This window comes from Caretta caretta, chromosome 7 (genome assembly GCF_965140235.1).
Source record: "Caretta caretta isolate rCarCar2 chromosome 7, rCarCar1.hap1, whole genome shotgun sequence".
Classification (NCBI taxonomy): Eukaryota; Metazoa; Chordata; order Testudines; family Cheloniidae; genus Caretta; species Caretta caretta.
In genome coordinates, this window is record NC_134212.1 from 50036151 (window position 1) to 50050331 (window position 14181).

A 14181-nucleotide genomic window follows, 5' to 3' on the forward strand; every position below is an offset into this window, starting at 1 on the left:
TGGAGGCTGGAGATCAGGGGAATCCCCTGCTCTTCGCCCAGCCAGTGCCAAGTCCAAAGGCTACCCACACCCGCAGGTGCCAAGTTCTGTGTAGCTCTATGGGGGATGTTCTGGGCCAATCAGTTACTTAGTTCATTTTGTATTTGTCGATTGTATCAACTTCAGCTCCTGGGCAATGCACCCCGTAGTGGAAGGTGGGATGTATAGGGGTGAGGATGGAGGTTAGGGGGTGTATGGATGGGTGCTGTGGAGTTGGGGGATGTATAGATGGGTACTGGAGGACTGGGTGGTGCAGGGGGTGCACGGGAGTGTATGGAGGGGTTGAGTGGTACTGGGGAGTTGGGGGTATATGGGTGGTACTAGGATGTGCGATGTGACGGAGAGACTGCCGAGACTCATCAAGCCCTCGGATCGCTACCCCTTCCTGCTTCTCCACGTGGGCACCAATGATACTGCCAAGAATGACCTTGAGCGGATCACTGTGGACTATGTGGCTCTAGGAAGAAGAATAAAGGAGTTGGAGGCGCAAGTGGTGTTCTCGTCCATCCTCCCCGTGGAAGGAAAAGGCCTAGGTAGGGAGCGTCGAATTGTGGAAGTCAACGAATGGCTACGCAGGTGGTGTCGGAGAGAAGGCTTTGGATTCTTTGACCATGGGATGGTGTTCCAAGAAGGAGGAGTGCTAGGCAGAGACGGGCTCCACTTAACGAAGAGAGGGAAGAGCATCTTCGCGAGCAGGCTGGCTAACCTAGTGAGGAGGGCTTTAAACTAGGTTCACCGGGGGAAGGAGACCAAAGCCCTGAGGTAAGTGGGAAAGCGGGATACCGGGAGGAAGCACAGGCAGGAATGTCTGTGAGGGGAGGGCTCCTGCCTCATACTGGGAATGAGGGGCGATCAACAGGTTATCTCAAGTGCTTATATACAAATGCACAAAGCCTTGGAAACAAGCAGGGAGAACTGGAGGTCCTGGTGATGTCAAGGAACTATGACGTGATCGGAATAACAGAGACTTGGTGGGATAACTCACATGACTGGAGTACTGTCATGGATGGTTATAAACTGTTCAGGAAGGACAGGCAGGGCAGAAAAGGTGGGGGAGTAGCACTGTGTGTAAGGGAGCAGTATGACTGCTCAGAGCTCCGGTACGAAACTGCAGAAAAACCTGAGTGTCTCTGGATTAAATTTAGAAGTGTGTGCAACAAGAGTGATGTAGTGGTGGGAGTCTGCTATAGACCACCGGACCAGGGGGATGAGGTAGATGAGGCTTTCTTCCGGCAGCTCACGGACGCTACTAGATCGCATGCCCTGATTCTCATGGGTGACTTTAATTTTCCTGATATCTGCTGGGAGAGCAATACAGCGGTGCATAGACAATCCAGGAAGTTTTTGGAAAGCATAGGGGACAATTTCCTGGCGCAAGTGCTAGAGGAGCCAACTAGGGGGGGCGCTTTTCTTGACCTGCTGCTCACAAACCGGGTAGAATTAGTGGGGGAAGCAAAAGTGGATGGGAATCTGGGAGGCAGTGACCATGAGTTGGTTGAGTTCAGGATCCTGACACAGGGAAGAAAGGTAAGCAGCACGATACGGACCCTGGACTTCAGGAAAGCAGACTTCGACTCCCTCAGGGAACGGATGGCCAGGATCCCCTGGGGGACTAACTTGAAGGGGAAAGGAGTCCAGGAGAGCTGGCTGTATTTCAAGGAATCCCTGTTGAGGTTACAGGGACAAACCATCCCGATGAGTCGAAAGAATAGTAAATATGGCAGGCGACCAGCTTGGCTTAATGGTGAAATCTTAGCGGATCTTAAACATAAAAAAGAAGCTTACAAGAAGTGGAAGGTTGGACATATGACCAGGGAAGAGTATAAAAATATTGCTCGGGCATGTAGGAATGTTATCAGGAGGGCCAAATCGCACCTGGAGCTGCAGCTAGCCAGAGATGTCAAGAGTAACAAGAAGGGTTTCTTCAGGTATGTTGGCAACAAGAAGAAAGCCAAGGAATGTGTGGGCCCCTTACTGAATGAGGGAGGCAAACTAGTGACAGAGGATGTGGAAAAAGCTAATGTACTCAATGCTTTTTTTGCCTCTGTTTTCACTAACAAGGTCAGCTCCCAGACTGCTACGCTGGGCATCACAAAATGGGGAAGAGATGGCCAGCCCTCTGTGGAGATAGAGGTGGTTAGGGACTATTTAGAAAAGCTGGACGTGCACAAGTCCATGGGGCCGGACGAGTTGCATCCGAGAGTGCTGAAGGAATTGGCGGCTGTGATTGCAGAGCCATTGGCCATTATCTTTGAAAACTCGTGGCGAACCGGGGAAGTCCCGGATGACTGGAAAAAGGCTAATGTAGTGCCAATCTTTAAAAAAGGGAAGAAGGACGATCCTGGGAACTACAGGCCAGTCAGCCTCACTTCAGTCCCTGGAAAAATCATGGAGCAGGTCCTCAAAGAATCAGTCCTGAAGCACTTGCATGAGAGGAAAGTGATCAGGAACAGCCAGCATGGATTCACCAAGGGAAGGTCATGCCTGACTAATCTAATCGCCTTTTATGATGAGATTACTGGTTCTGTGGATGAAGGGAAAGCAGTGGATGTATTGTTTCTTGACTTTAGCAAAGCTTTTGACACGGTCTCCCACAGTATTCTTGTCAGCAAGTTAAGGAAGTATGGGCTGGATGAATGCACTACAAGGTGGGTAGAAAGCTGGCTAGATTGTCGGGCTCAACGGGTAGTGATCAATGGCTCCATATCTAGTTGGCAGCCGGTGTCAAGTGGAGTGCCCCAGGGGTCGGTCCTGGGGCCGGTTTTGTTCAATATCTTCATAAATGATCTGGAGGATGGTGTGGATTGCACTCTCAGCAAATTTGCGGATGATACTAAACTGGGAGGAGTGGTAGATACGCTGGAGGGGAGGGATAGGATACAGAAAGACCTAGACAAATTGGAGGATTGGGCCAAAAGAAATCTGATGAGGTTCAATAAGGATAAGTGCAGGGTCCTGCACTTAGGACGGAAGAACCCAATGCACAGCTACAGACTAGGGACCGAATGGCTAGGCAGCAGTTCTGCGGAAAAGGACCTAGGGGTGACAGTGGACGAGAAGCTGGATATGAGTCAGCAGTGTGCCCTTGTTGCCAAGAAGGCCAATGGCATTTTGGGATGTATAAGTAGGGGCATAGCGAGCAGATCGAGGGACGTGATCGTTCCCCTCTATTCGACATTGGTGAGGCCTCATCTGGAGTACTGTGTCCAGTTTTGGGCCCCACACTTCAAGAAGGATGTGGATAAATTGGAGAGAGTCCAGCGAAGGGCAACAAAAATGATTAGGGGACTGGAACACATGAGTTATGAGGAGAGGCTGAGGGAGCTGGGATTGTTTAGCCTGCAGAAGAGAAGAATGAGGGGGGATTTGATAGCTGCTTTCAACTACCTGAAAGGGGGTTCCAAAGAGGATGGCTCTAGACTGTTCTCAATGGTAGCAGATGACAGAACGAGGAGTAATGGTCTCAAGTTGCAGTGGGGGAGGTTTAGATTGGATATTAGGAAAAACTTTTTCACTAAGAGGGTGGTGAAACGCTGGAATGCGTTACCTAGGGAGGTGGTAGAATCTCCTTCCTTAGAGGTTTTTAAGGTCAGGCTTGACAAAGCCCTGGCTGGGATGATTTAACTGGGAATTGGTCCTGCTTTGAGCAGGGGGTTGGACTAGATGACCTTCTGGGGTCCCTTCCAACCCTGATATTCTATGATTCTATGATTCTATGTTGGGGGATTGGTGTGTATGGGTGAGTGCTGGGGGGCTGGGTGGTACTGGGGTTCAGGGGGTGTATGGGTGGGTGCTGGGGGGTTGGGGGTGTATAGGTGGTACTGGGGGGCTGGGTAGTACCTGGGGGTTGGGGTGTATGGGTGGGAATCTGGAGCTGACTACTGGTGGTGGTGGGAGGAAGCCGGGCAGGGGGTAGCTGGAAGAGGCTGGGGCCAGCAGTGGGTTCCCTGTCCGCTTTGTCCCCTTTCCCCCCAGCTGCTCCCTCCTCATGGGTGGCTGGCAGAGGGAGCAGCGAGTGGCAGGACAGGGGCAGCGGCCCCAGATGCAGTGGGAGCACTGGCAGGTCTATGTGTGACACCGGGCAGCTGTGGGGGGAGGAAGACGGGGGGGCGGGGGAGGTGCTGCAGGGAGCTAATACTGTGTGATGTCCCAGGTGAACCTCTCGTCTCCGGTGGTGGATACCAGTTGCTGGAACAAGCCCACCCTGGTCACCACGGCCCCCTACAAGGTGGATCTGTTCAATGGGCACATGGTCGGAGTTCTGCTCACCTCCATCTTCGTGGAGGCCCAGGGCAATGTGACGGTCGCCCACCTGGGCACGGCGGAGGGGCGCATCATGCAGGTAGACTTGGCTCCGCAGCTGTGCCGTCTCCATTCCCAGGGGGGCTGCAATGCCAGCCCCTCCAGCAGGGGGCGACGTGCCCTGGGTTGCTCCAACGGTTTCCAAAGCCCACACAGGGCGTCCATCCTGTGGAACTGACATGGGCCGGATGAAATGGGGTGAATCGTGCCTGGACTTGGGGCTCTGTGGCTGACTGCCAGTTACAATGACCCGTGAGGCTGACTGGACTGTGCCCAATCCAAAGCACCTCCATTCCTTGCCCTGGTGCTATTGCTGCCACTACTGTAGCCTATCCGTGCCACTGGCTGGGCCTGGAGGAGGCAGCTGCCTCCATCCAGCCGTGTGGTCAGGCCACTGGCTGGGCCTGGGCAGCACTGGAGGACCGTGCGGACACCGTAGACCCCCACTTCCCTGGGATTGCAGAGGGCCGGGGCACGGTCCCCACCAAGGGCAGTGCTGCTCTCCTCCTGCGGGGGTCGGCTGGGCCATGCCCCCGGCTTTCCCTGGAGTTGCTAGCTCTCTGAATGCGGTCACTGTCCCCCCTCAGGTGGTGCTTCAGCGATCCAGCTCCTACACTGTCACCTTGGCTAATTTCTCCCTGGGCAAGGAGCTGCCGGTGCTGCGGGAGGTTGGTCGGCTGGAGGACTCTCTGTTCTTCGCCACTGGAAACAAGGTGAGACAGGCGAGTGTTTACCCCAACCTCGCTGGGCTGGGGTCTCCCCCTTTGCCTGGGTCGGGAAGCCACTCTCTGCCCTGGCCCCAAATGGGATCGGAGCCCTGGGCCACCAGCTGGTCTGTCTTGGGGAGATGTGCTGGGTGGGCCACAGGGTTCATTGCTGCCCCTCACCTGTGGCTGGGAGGCAGCAATGGCTGTGCCCAAGGGCATGCCAACTGCAGGAAGGCTGTGTCCTGCCCTCCTGGTGCTGAGGGGTGTGTGGGGGTCCCCGTTCGCGGGTGCTTTGCGGCTGCCCCGAGATCTCCGCGAGCCTCAGCCCTGTGCACTGATGTTCTCCCTTTCTCCTGAAGGTGTCTCAAGTTTCCCTCACTGGCCCGGGCTGCCGCCACTTTCTGACATGCCAGCGCTGCCTGCGGGCGGAGCGCCTCATGCAGTGCGGCTGGTGCGGGGGCACGTGCACTCGGCAGAAGGACTGCGCGGCACTATGGACCGAGAAGAGCTGCCCTCCTGTCCTCACTGATGTAGGCCCTTGAACCACCCCCTGCTCTGTCCTTCCTGTTCCTCCTTGGACGCTGTGCTGGCTCCTGCCCTGCCTGGGGCCCTCGCTTTGCACTTCGTTTTTTCCGGTGCAGCTTGATACGTCCCCGTGCTACATGCAGCCCCTAGGGCCCCGGACCCAAAACCCACCTGCTGCCGACCCTGCCTTGGAGGGAGTGGTATCTCCTGGCTGCTGCGCTGATCCAGCTTTTCCTTTGTGCTCACCCCCGATCCACTTTCCTAGCTCTGCAGTAACCTGGGCATTTCCCTCCCCCCAGAGGGGCTGGCAGGGGACAAGCTGCTCTTGGCTGGGACTGGCTTTGTGCCAGGCTGGGGGGAGAGGGCAGGGTTTGTCGCCTATCAGAGGAAAATGGGCATTGCCAGACTGGGTCAGAGTGGAGATCCGTCCAGCCCAGCCTCCCAGGGGCCAGCGCTGAGGTTTCAGACGTGTCAGCCCTCCACAGGCAGGTCTCCTCTTGGTCTCTAATAGGTTGGTTTAAGCTCTGAGGCAGAAGGTTCAATATCCTGCCAGATTTGTTATTAATTATGACAGCTCTGGCTATTCTCGTTGTCCGTGCCCACATCCAATCCCTTTTTGCATTGTGTCGAGTTCCTGGCCTCTGCAGCTTCTGGTGGCAGTGAGTTCCACAGTCTGCCCACATGTGGTGTGTAGAAGTATTGCCTTTTATTGGTTTGAATGTCCCATTTTTTAATGTCATTGTTTGTCCTCTGCCCTTGTGCTATGAGACAGGGAGAACAGATGCCCCCGTCCTCCCTTCCCTAGATCAGGCGATATTTTATTGCCATTTCTCATGTGCCCTCTCATTCGGGTCTAAGGTAACTGACCTATGTCACAGACTCTCAGGACGTGTGCTCTTTCTCAGCTCCATACAGTCCCTGGAAGGAACAGCCTTCAGTGCAACAGCCCTTCTCAGGGGTCTGCTCTCTCTCGGGGGGTAAGCCATAGGCCCCCCGGAACTGCACCTCTCTGACCGCACCTCTCTGAGTAGGCAAGAGGGGGCCTACTGTTGCCATGGGCCCCCTCAGGGAGTCCACTTGCTCTGGACCCCCAGAGGGAATGATGCAACCTGATCTCTAGACTGAAGTGACTCTCAGCCAGTGTAAAACAGGAGGGTTTATTGAGCATCTGAACACAGCACAGGAAACTCTCTAGGCCCTCAGGCCTAGCAACCCTCAGCACCGTACATCTAGGTCTCTCCTGCATCCAGGTGGGCTCTGGTTGCTCTCTCTCCCCAGTCCAGAAGCCCCCTCCTTCCAGCCGATCATCCTATATCATCTCTCAAAACAGCTCCTCCCCTGTCCTTTGTCTTCCCTCCCAGGTAAACAGGTGCCTGGGGCTCCTATATTCCATCCTTTGTTGCCCACTGGCCTAAACTGGTGGGTCAGGTCACCGGGGTCCTCTCTCCTCAGCCCTTTGTCCTCCCACTGCCCAGAACCGGCTGACTGCCAAGCTGGGCTTGGCCTCCTGGTCACCAGCTCACTGGTTGCTAGGGTCCCCCATCTCCAGGCAGTTTTCCGGGGTCCCCACTGCTAGGCGAGGCCACACGTGGTCCTCTGCAACAACAAACTTCCTCTCCCACCACCTCCCTCCTGCAGAGACTCAGACAGGGCAGAGGAGCTGGTAAGCACGCTCAGAAGCAGCTGCTAATATGTCAGAATTGTTTTTCCAATCGCCATAGCCTTGTTAGTTCAGCTTCCCCTCAAACCTTGCCAAAGGCCAGCTCCCCAGCAAGGGCTGGTTACACCGAGGGCTCAGTATTGCTGCAGAATGTGAGGATAAGGGCTCCATTGTGCTTGGCACTGTACACACCCAGGGTAACAGATAGCTGTCCTGACCAGCTCACAGTCAAAACAGAGCAGAGAGACGCAGGGAGGGAAAGGCCTCAAACTCACCAGCAGAGTGACCCATGGGATGGCAGCAAGTGGTTTAAAAACATCTCTCTGTTAACATGGGGAAATGCCTTCTTTTCCCCTCATCTGAGCCCCTGGATGGCTGGTCATAGAATATCAGGGTTGGAAGGGACCTCAGGAGGTCATCTAGTCCAACCCCCTGCTCAAAGCAGGACCAATCCCCAATTTAATCATCCCAGCCAGGGCTTTGTCAAGCCTGACCTTAAAAACTTCTAAGGAAGGAGATTCCACCACCTCCCTAGGTAACCCATTCCAGTGTTTCACCACCCTCCTAGGGAAAAAGTTTTTCCTAATATGCAACCTAAACCTCCCCCACTGCAACTTGAGACCATTACTCCTTGTTCTGTCATCTGCTATCACTGACAACAGTCTAGATCCATCCCCTTTGGAACCCCCTTTCAGGTAGTTGAAAGCAGCTATCAAATCCCCCCTCATTCTTCTCTTCTGCAGACTAAACAACCCCAGTTCCCTCAGCCTCTCCTCATAAGTCATGTGTTCCAGTCCCCTAATCATTTTTGTTGCCCTCCGCTGGACCTTTTCCAATTTTTCCACATCCTTGTTGTAGTGTGGGGCCCAAAACTGGACACAGTACTCCAGATGAGGCCTCACCAATGTTGAATAGAGGGGAACAATCACGTCCCTCGATCTGCTGGCAATGCCCCTACTTCTACATCCCAAAATGCCTTTGGCCTTCTTGGCAACAAGGGCACACTGTTGACTCATATCCAGCTTCTCGTCCACTGTAATCCCTAGGTCCTTTTCTGCATAAGTGCTGCCTAGCCATTCGATCCCTAGTCTGTAGCAGTGCATGGGATTCTTCCGTCCTAAGTGCAGGACTCTGCACTTGTCCTTGTTGAATGTCATCAGATTTCTTTTGGCCCAATCCTCTAATTCGTCTAGGTCCCTCTGTATCCTATCCCTACCCTCCGGAGTTTCTACCCCTCCTCCCAGTTTAGTGTCATCTGCAAACTTGCTGAGGGTGCAATCCACACCATCCTTCAGATCATTTATGAAGATATTTGAACAAAACCGGCCCCAGAACCGACCCTTGGGGCACTCCGCTCGATACCGGCTGCCATCTAGACATGGCGCCATTGATCACTACCCGTTGAGCCCGACAATCTAGCCAACTTCCTATCCACCTTATAGTCCATTCATCCAGCCCATACTTCTTTAACTTACTGGCGAGAATAATGTGGGAGACCGTGTCAAAAGCTTTGCTAAAATCAAGGAACAACTCGTCCACTGCTTTCCCCTCATCCACAGAGCCAGTTATCTCGTCATAGAAGGCAATTAGATTAGTCAGGCATGACTTTCCCTTGGTGAATCCATGCTGACTGTTCCTGATCACTTTCCTCTCCTCTAAGTGCTTCAGAATTGATTCCTTGAGGACCTGCTCCATGATTTTTCCAGGGACTGAGGTGAGGCTGACTGGCCTTTAGTTCCCAGGATCCTCCTTCTTCCCTTTTCTAAAGATGGGCACTACATTAGCCTTTTTTCAGTTGTCTGGGACTTCCCCCGATCGCCATGAGTTTTCAAAGATAATGGCCAATGGCTCTGCAATCACATCCGCCATCTCCTTTAGCACTCTTGGATGCAGCGCATCCGGCCCCATGGACTTGTGCTCGTCCAGCTTTTCTAAATAGTCCCGAACCACTTCTTTCTCCACAGAGGGCTGGTCACCTCCTCCCCATGCCCAGTGCAGTAGTCTGGGAGCTGACCTTGTTCGTGAAGACAGAGGCAAAAAAAGCACGGAGTACATTAGCTTTTTCCACATCCTCTGTCACTAGATGCCTCCCTCATTCAGTAAGGGGCCCACACTTTCCTTGACTGACTTCTTGTTGCTAACATACCTGAATAAACCCTTCTTGTTACTCTTAACATCTCTTGCTAGCTGAAATTCCAGGTGTGATTTGGCCTTCCTGATTTCACCCCTACATGTCTGAGCAATATTTTTATACTCTGGTCATTTGTCCAATCTTCCACTTCTTGTAAGCTTCTTTTTTGTGCTTAAGATCAGCAAGGATTTCACTGTTAAGCCAAGCTGGTCGCCTGCCATATTTACTATTCTTTCTACACATCGGGATGATTTGTCCCTGTAACCTCAATAGGGATTCTTTAAAATACAGCCAGCTCTCCTGGACTCCTTTCCCCCTCATGTCATTCTCCCAGGGGATCCTGCGTGTCAGTTCCCTGAGGGAGTCAAAGTCTGCTTTTCTGAAGTCCAGGGTCCATATTCTGCTGCTCTCCTTTCTTCCCTGTGTCAGGATCCTGAACTCGACCATCTCATGGTCACTGCCTCCCAGATTCCCATCCACTTTTGCTTCCCCTACTAATTCTTCCCTGTTTGTGAGCAGCCAGTCAAGAAGAGCTCTGCCCCTAGTTGGTTCCTCCAGCAATTGCACCAGGAAATTGTCCCCTACACTTTCCAAAAACTTCCTGGATTATCTGTGCACCGCTGTATTGCTCTCCCAGCAGATATCAGGGAGCTTGAAGTCTCCCATAGGAACCAGAGCCTGCGATCTAGTAACTTCCGTTAGTTGCCGGAAGAAAGCCTCGTCCACCTCATCCCCCTGGTCTGGTGGTCTATAGCAGACTTCCACCACGACATCACCCTTGTTGCTCACTCTTCTAAACTTCTAAGCTTAATCCAGAGACTCTCAGGTTTTTCTGCAGTTTCATACCGGAGCTCTGAGCAGCCATGCTGCTCTCTTACGTACGATGCAACTCCCCCCTCCCCCCCCTTCTCTGCCCTGCCTGTCCTTCCTGAACAGTTTATATCCATCCATGACAGTACTCCAGTCATGTGAGTTATCCCACCAAGTCTCGGTTATTCCAATCACATCGTAATTGCTTGACTGTGCCAGGACTTCCAGTTCTCCCTGCTTGTTTCCCAGGCTTCTTGCATTTGTGTATAGGCACTTGAGATAACTCGCTGATCGTCCCTCTTTCTCCGTATGAGGCAGGAGCCCTCCCCTCTTGCACGCTTCTGCTCATGCTTCCTCCCGGTATCCCACTTCCCCACTTACCTCAGGGCTTTGGTCTCCTTCCCCCAGTGAACCTAGTTTAAAGCCCTCCTCACTTGGCCGGAATCCGTGCAGCACTCACAGACATCTCCTCCTCATGCCCAGCTGCTAAGTTGCATTAGAAGAAGTTATAAACCTCAGTACAGGAAGAGGTTGTTTTCCCAGCATTGCCCTTCCACAGGACTGCTGCCTGCCGGGGAGCTACCATGGGCCCCCTCAGGGCGTCCTGCTGGGTGGGGAGCTGACAGGAGTTTCCTTGGGGCGTCCAGCTGGGCAGAGAGCTGTCATGGGTCCCCTTGGGTTGTGCTGCCGGTCGGGGAGCAGTCACGGGCCCCCTCAGGGCGGCCTGCGGGACAGGGAGCTGTTAGAGGCCCCCTAGGGACAGCCCACTGCATGGGGGCCATCACAAGTCCCCTCGGTGCTGGGGAACTCTTCAGCTTGCGCTGTTGCAGCTCCTGCCTGGGGCTCTGGAAGCTGCTGGTTTGGTCCCTGGGGTGTGAGCCACGCTGGGTCCATCACGTCAGCACTGGCTGCAGTGGCCGCAGGGACATCACTTGGGTTTGGACAAGGGGGAGGGTGGGCACGGCAGCCAGTGCCATCCACTGCTGCCCCCCGCCCCCACGAAGGAGTCATGCCCTGTCAGTGCTCTGGGGTCCCCTCAGCCTGCCATTGGATGTGCCTCCTGCCATGGCCCAGGGCTCACCAAGAGGCTTTGTCACAGGGCCAGCCTCTGGCCTGCACCCTCCCTTCCCCACCTGGGCTGCCCACCTGCTGCCCATGGGCTGGGTGGGAGAGCCCTGTGCTGCTGTTGGGGATCCAAGGGCGAAGAGCCGGGATGTCGGGGGGACTGGGGTGGGCTGGGGATGTGACACTGTCTTGTTTCCCCTCAGTTCTACCCCCGAAGTGCCCCCTTGCATGGCCGCACCCGTGTGACACTCTGCGGGATGGGCTTCCAGTCGCGCCCGCACTTCGCCACCGCCGTTGGGTCCCCCGTGGCCAGCAGCACCTACTGGGTGACGGTGGGGCAGAGGACCTGCACTGTGCTGCCTGAGAAGAGCCTGGACAGGAGGTAGGGGGCGGCGGAGGGGCTCTGGGTCTGCTGTTGGGGCTGCCACTGACCTGGGGATAGAGGTGTCTCCTGCTGGCTTGCCTGGGGATGGGGCCTTCCTTCCTGGCCAGCAGCAGCTCAGAACATGGGTGGGGAGGGGGAAGAGGCACCTTCCCTATTCAGCATACGGGGTGCTTGGGGCACACACCCCCTACCTCCCCCAGTTTAGGTAGCAGGGGGAAGGCAGAATGGGGGTGGTTCTTGGGTCAGCTGCCTCTCCCCCTTGCCCGCCACCCCCGGTGGACCTCTCTCTGTAGTATGACCCGGCCCCTGCTCTGTCTGCATTTGAGCCACAACATCTCCCCAGGTGAGGCCCCTCCATGTACTGGTGCCAGAAGCTGGCAGCTTTCTTGAGTGGAAATGGGCTGGCAGTGCAGGCTGGGCTCAGCTCCTCCAGGCACGCAGCCACTGGCCTTTCCCTACGGCCCGAGTCACCAGTGCTGCCACCCCAGCGAGTTCTGCCCCATGTCATGCAGCCACTGCCCCAAGCAACTGGGCCTTTTAGCAGGGGGCTGGAGTATTATGGGCAGGAGGGGCTCTGGGTTGGGAATGAGGGGCACCAGCTGGTTTGCCATCAGACCTAGAGCACGGGCAGCTGGTGGCACCCACTGGGGTTTGTACGAGAGGTGTTCACCGATTGCCAGGGTGCTTTTGGTGACAGAGTCCAGTGACTTTCCCTCTCGGAGCCGCGGCTCCCCAGCTGGTGCCCCTGCTCTGCGGGTGGGGATAGAAGACGAGAGGTGTGCGGAAGGAGAAGCAGAGGCACCTGGACCCTGCTGTTGTCCTCTCTGGCTGGGGTGGGAGGTTGGGCCTGCCCCCGTGTCTCAGTGCTCCCTGCTGTGTCCCGCAGGCCCCCCGTGCTGCCCCGCACCAAGGCCGCTGTGGACGTGCTGGTATGTGAGCTGGAGCTGAACAGCACCCAGGCGGTGGCGGTGCCCGTCACGGTTCAGCTCACCATCGAGGAGCAGACGAGGGACCCGCCCTTCTATGTCAGTGGCTCCTCATCCCTCAGTGGCTTCGTCTTCGTGGTACGTCCTTTCCCCTGCCCGCCACCCAGCTGCAGGGACAGCCCCAGAGGAGAGCTGGCCCCAGCAGCCGGAACCAGGGGTCAGCAATGGAGCCTGCCTGGGAAAGCTGCCCGTCAGTGCCAGCTGGGACCCTGGGGACGGCAGCCCCCAGAGCAGGGTTGGCAGAGTGCCCCGCCTGCTCTCCAGCCAGCAGCTCATTCTTATCATGTGTCGGGCCCGGCTCCTCTGTAAGCAGGGCCAGGTGCCCAGCTGGGACCTCCCCCCCCACCAGTGTACACAGCGCACCCCTGGGCACTGGGGGGGGCATCAGTGGTGCCAGGCATTGCAGCATCTCATCACCACCCCTCCCTCTCTGGAGGCCGGGCTGAGCCTGCGGCCAGCTTCCTCCCTGATGGAGCTCCTATGGCAGCCGCTGGACAGCCCCAGCATGTGCAATGGAGACAGCTCCACTGCGGCAGCCATGGGCTGCCCTGCCCTGGCATCCCGTTTTGTGTCAGAGGGGCAGGACCCTCCCCAGGAGCTCGCCCTCTCCCTGGGCCGTGCTTTGTGTCCGGCAGGGAGGTGTCTGGCTGGCGGGCTGCATGCTGGAGAGGTTCTCCTCTGGGGATGCCCTGCCCCCCGCTTCCCTTGGTAAAGGCCCCGTGCCCTCTGTGGCTCCACAGGTGCCGAACATCACTGCCATCCACCCTGCATATGGCCCGCTGGCCGGCGGGACCCAGCTCTCCATCCGGGGCCGAAACCTGACCGTGGGCAGCAGCTGGAGAGTGACGCTCGCTGGGGTGGAGTGCCCCGTGGTGGGGCAGCAGAGGTACAGCAAGCATGGAGCTCTCAGTGCTGCATTGGCTTGGGGGGTTGGGCTTGGGCCATTGGCTCTAGGTCAGCGGAGCTAAAGCCTTTGTGTTCGACAGCCAGACGGTGGGCGGCCCAGCTGGGAAGGGTTAGGTCAGAATGGCCTGGGGGCTACTTTGCCTGAATTGGACTCAGCTGGTGTTGCTCTGGTTGGCATGGGTCAGCATGGCCAGGTGTGGCTGAACGGGCTGGGTTGGCATGGCCGAATGTGGCCGGGCCGGTGCGGCCAGGTCGGCATGTCCGGGTGTGGCTGGGTTGGTGTGGCTGGGTCGGCATGGCTGGATGCAGCTGGATCGGTGTGGCTGGGTCATTGTCACCGGGTGTGGCTGGGTCGCTCTGGCTGGGCCAGCGTGTCTGGGCGTGGCTGGGTTTGCATGGCTCGGTCAGCGTGGCCAGGTGTGGTGTGGCCGGGTCAGCGTGGCTGAGCAGCTGGGTTAGTGTGGCCGGGTGCTGCCAGCTTCGTATGGGTGTGTGTGCTCCATGGAGGTCATGTTTATACATAAACACCCATGTGGGGTCCTTTGGATGGTGTCTGGTGCCACGGACCCTCTGCAGTGTGTTAGAGCACACATCTGTCTGCAGTGCCCGGGGTCCATCTGGGGGGCAGAGCCCTCGCGGGGGAGCTCCTGCCCAGGACTGCCAAG

At 56.2% G+C, this 14181-nt stretch overlaps 1 protein-coding gene across 2 annotated transcripts in view; it reads left to right on the forward strand.

Annotated features, from left to right (window-relative positions):
• The window catches only part of MST1R (macrophage stimulating 1 receptor), a 50336-nt gene that overhangs the window by 20669 nt on the left and 15486 nt on the right, over window positions 1-14181 (forward strand). For both annotated transcript variants that reach the window (XM_075130642.1, XM_048856498.2), the window contains exons 3-8: window positions 4193-4381; window positions 4929-5054; window positions 5408-5578; window positions 11443-11621; window positions 12511-12688; window positions 13351-13496. In XM_075130642.1, coding sequence (XP_074986743.1) covers window positions 4193-4381; window positions 4929-5054; window positions 5408-5578; window positions 11443-11621; window positions 12511-12688; window positions 13351-13496 — 989 coding nt within the window. The remainder of the gene's footprint in view (window positions 1-4192; window positions 4382-4928; window positions 5055-5407; window positions 5579-11442; window positions 11622-12510; window positions 12689-13350; window positions 13497-14181) is intronic.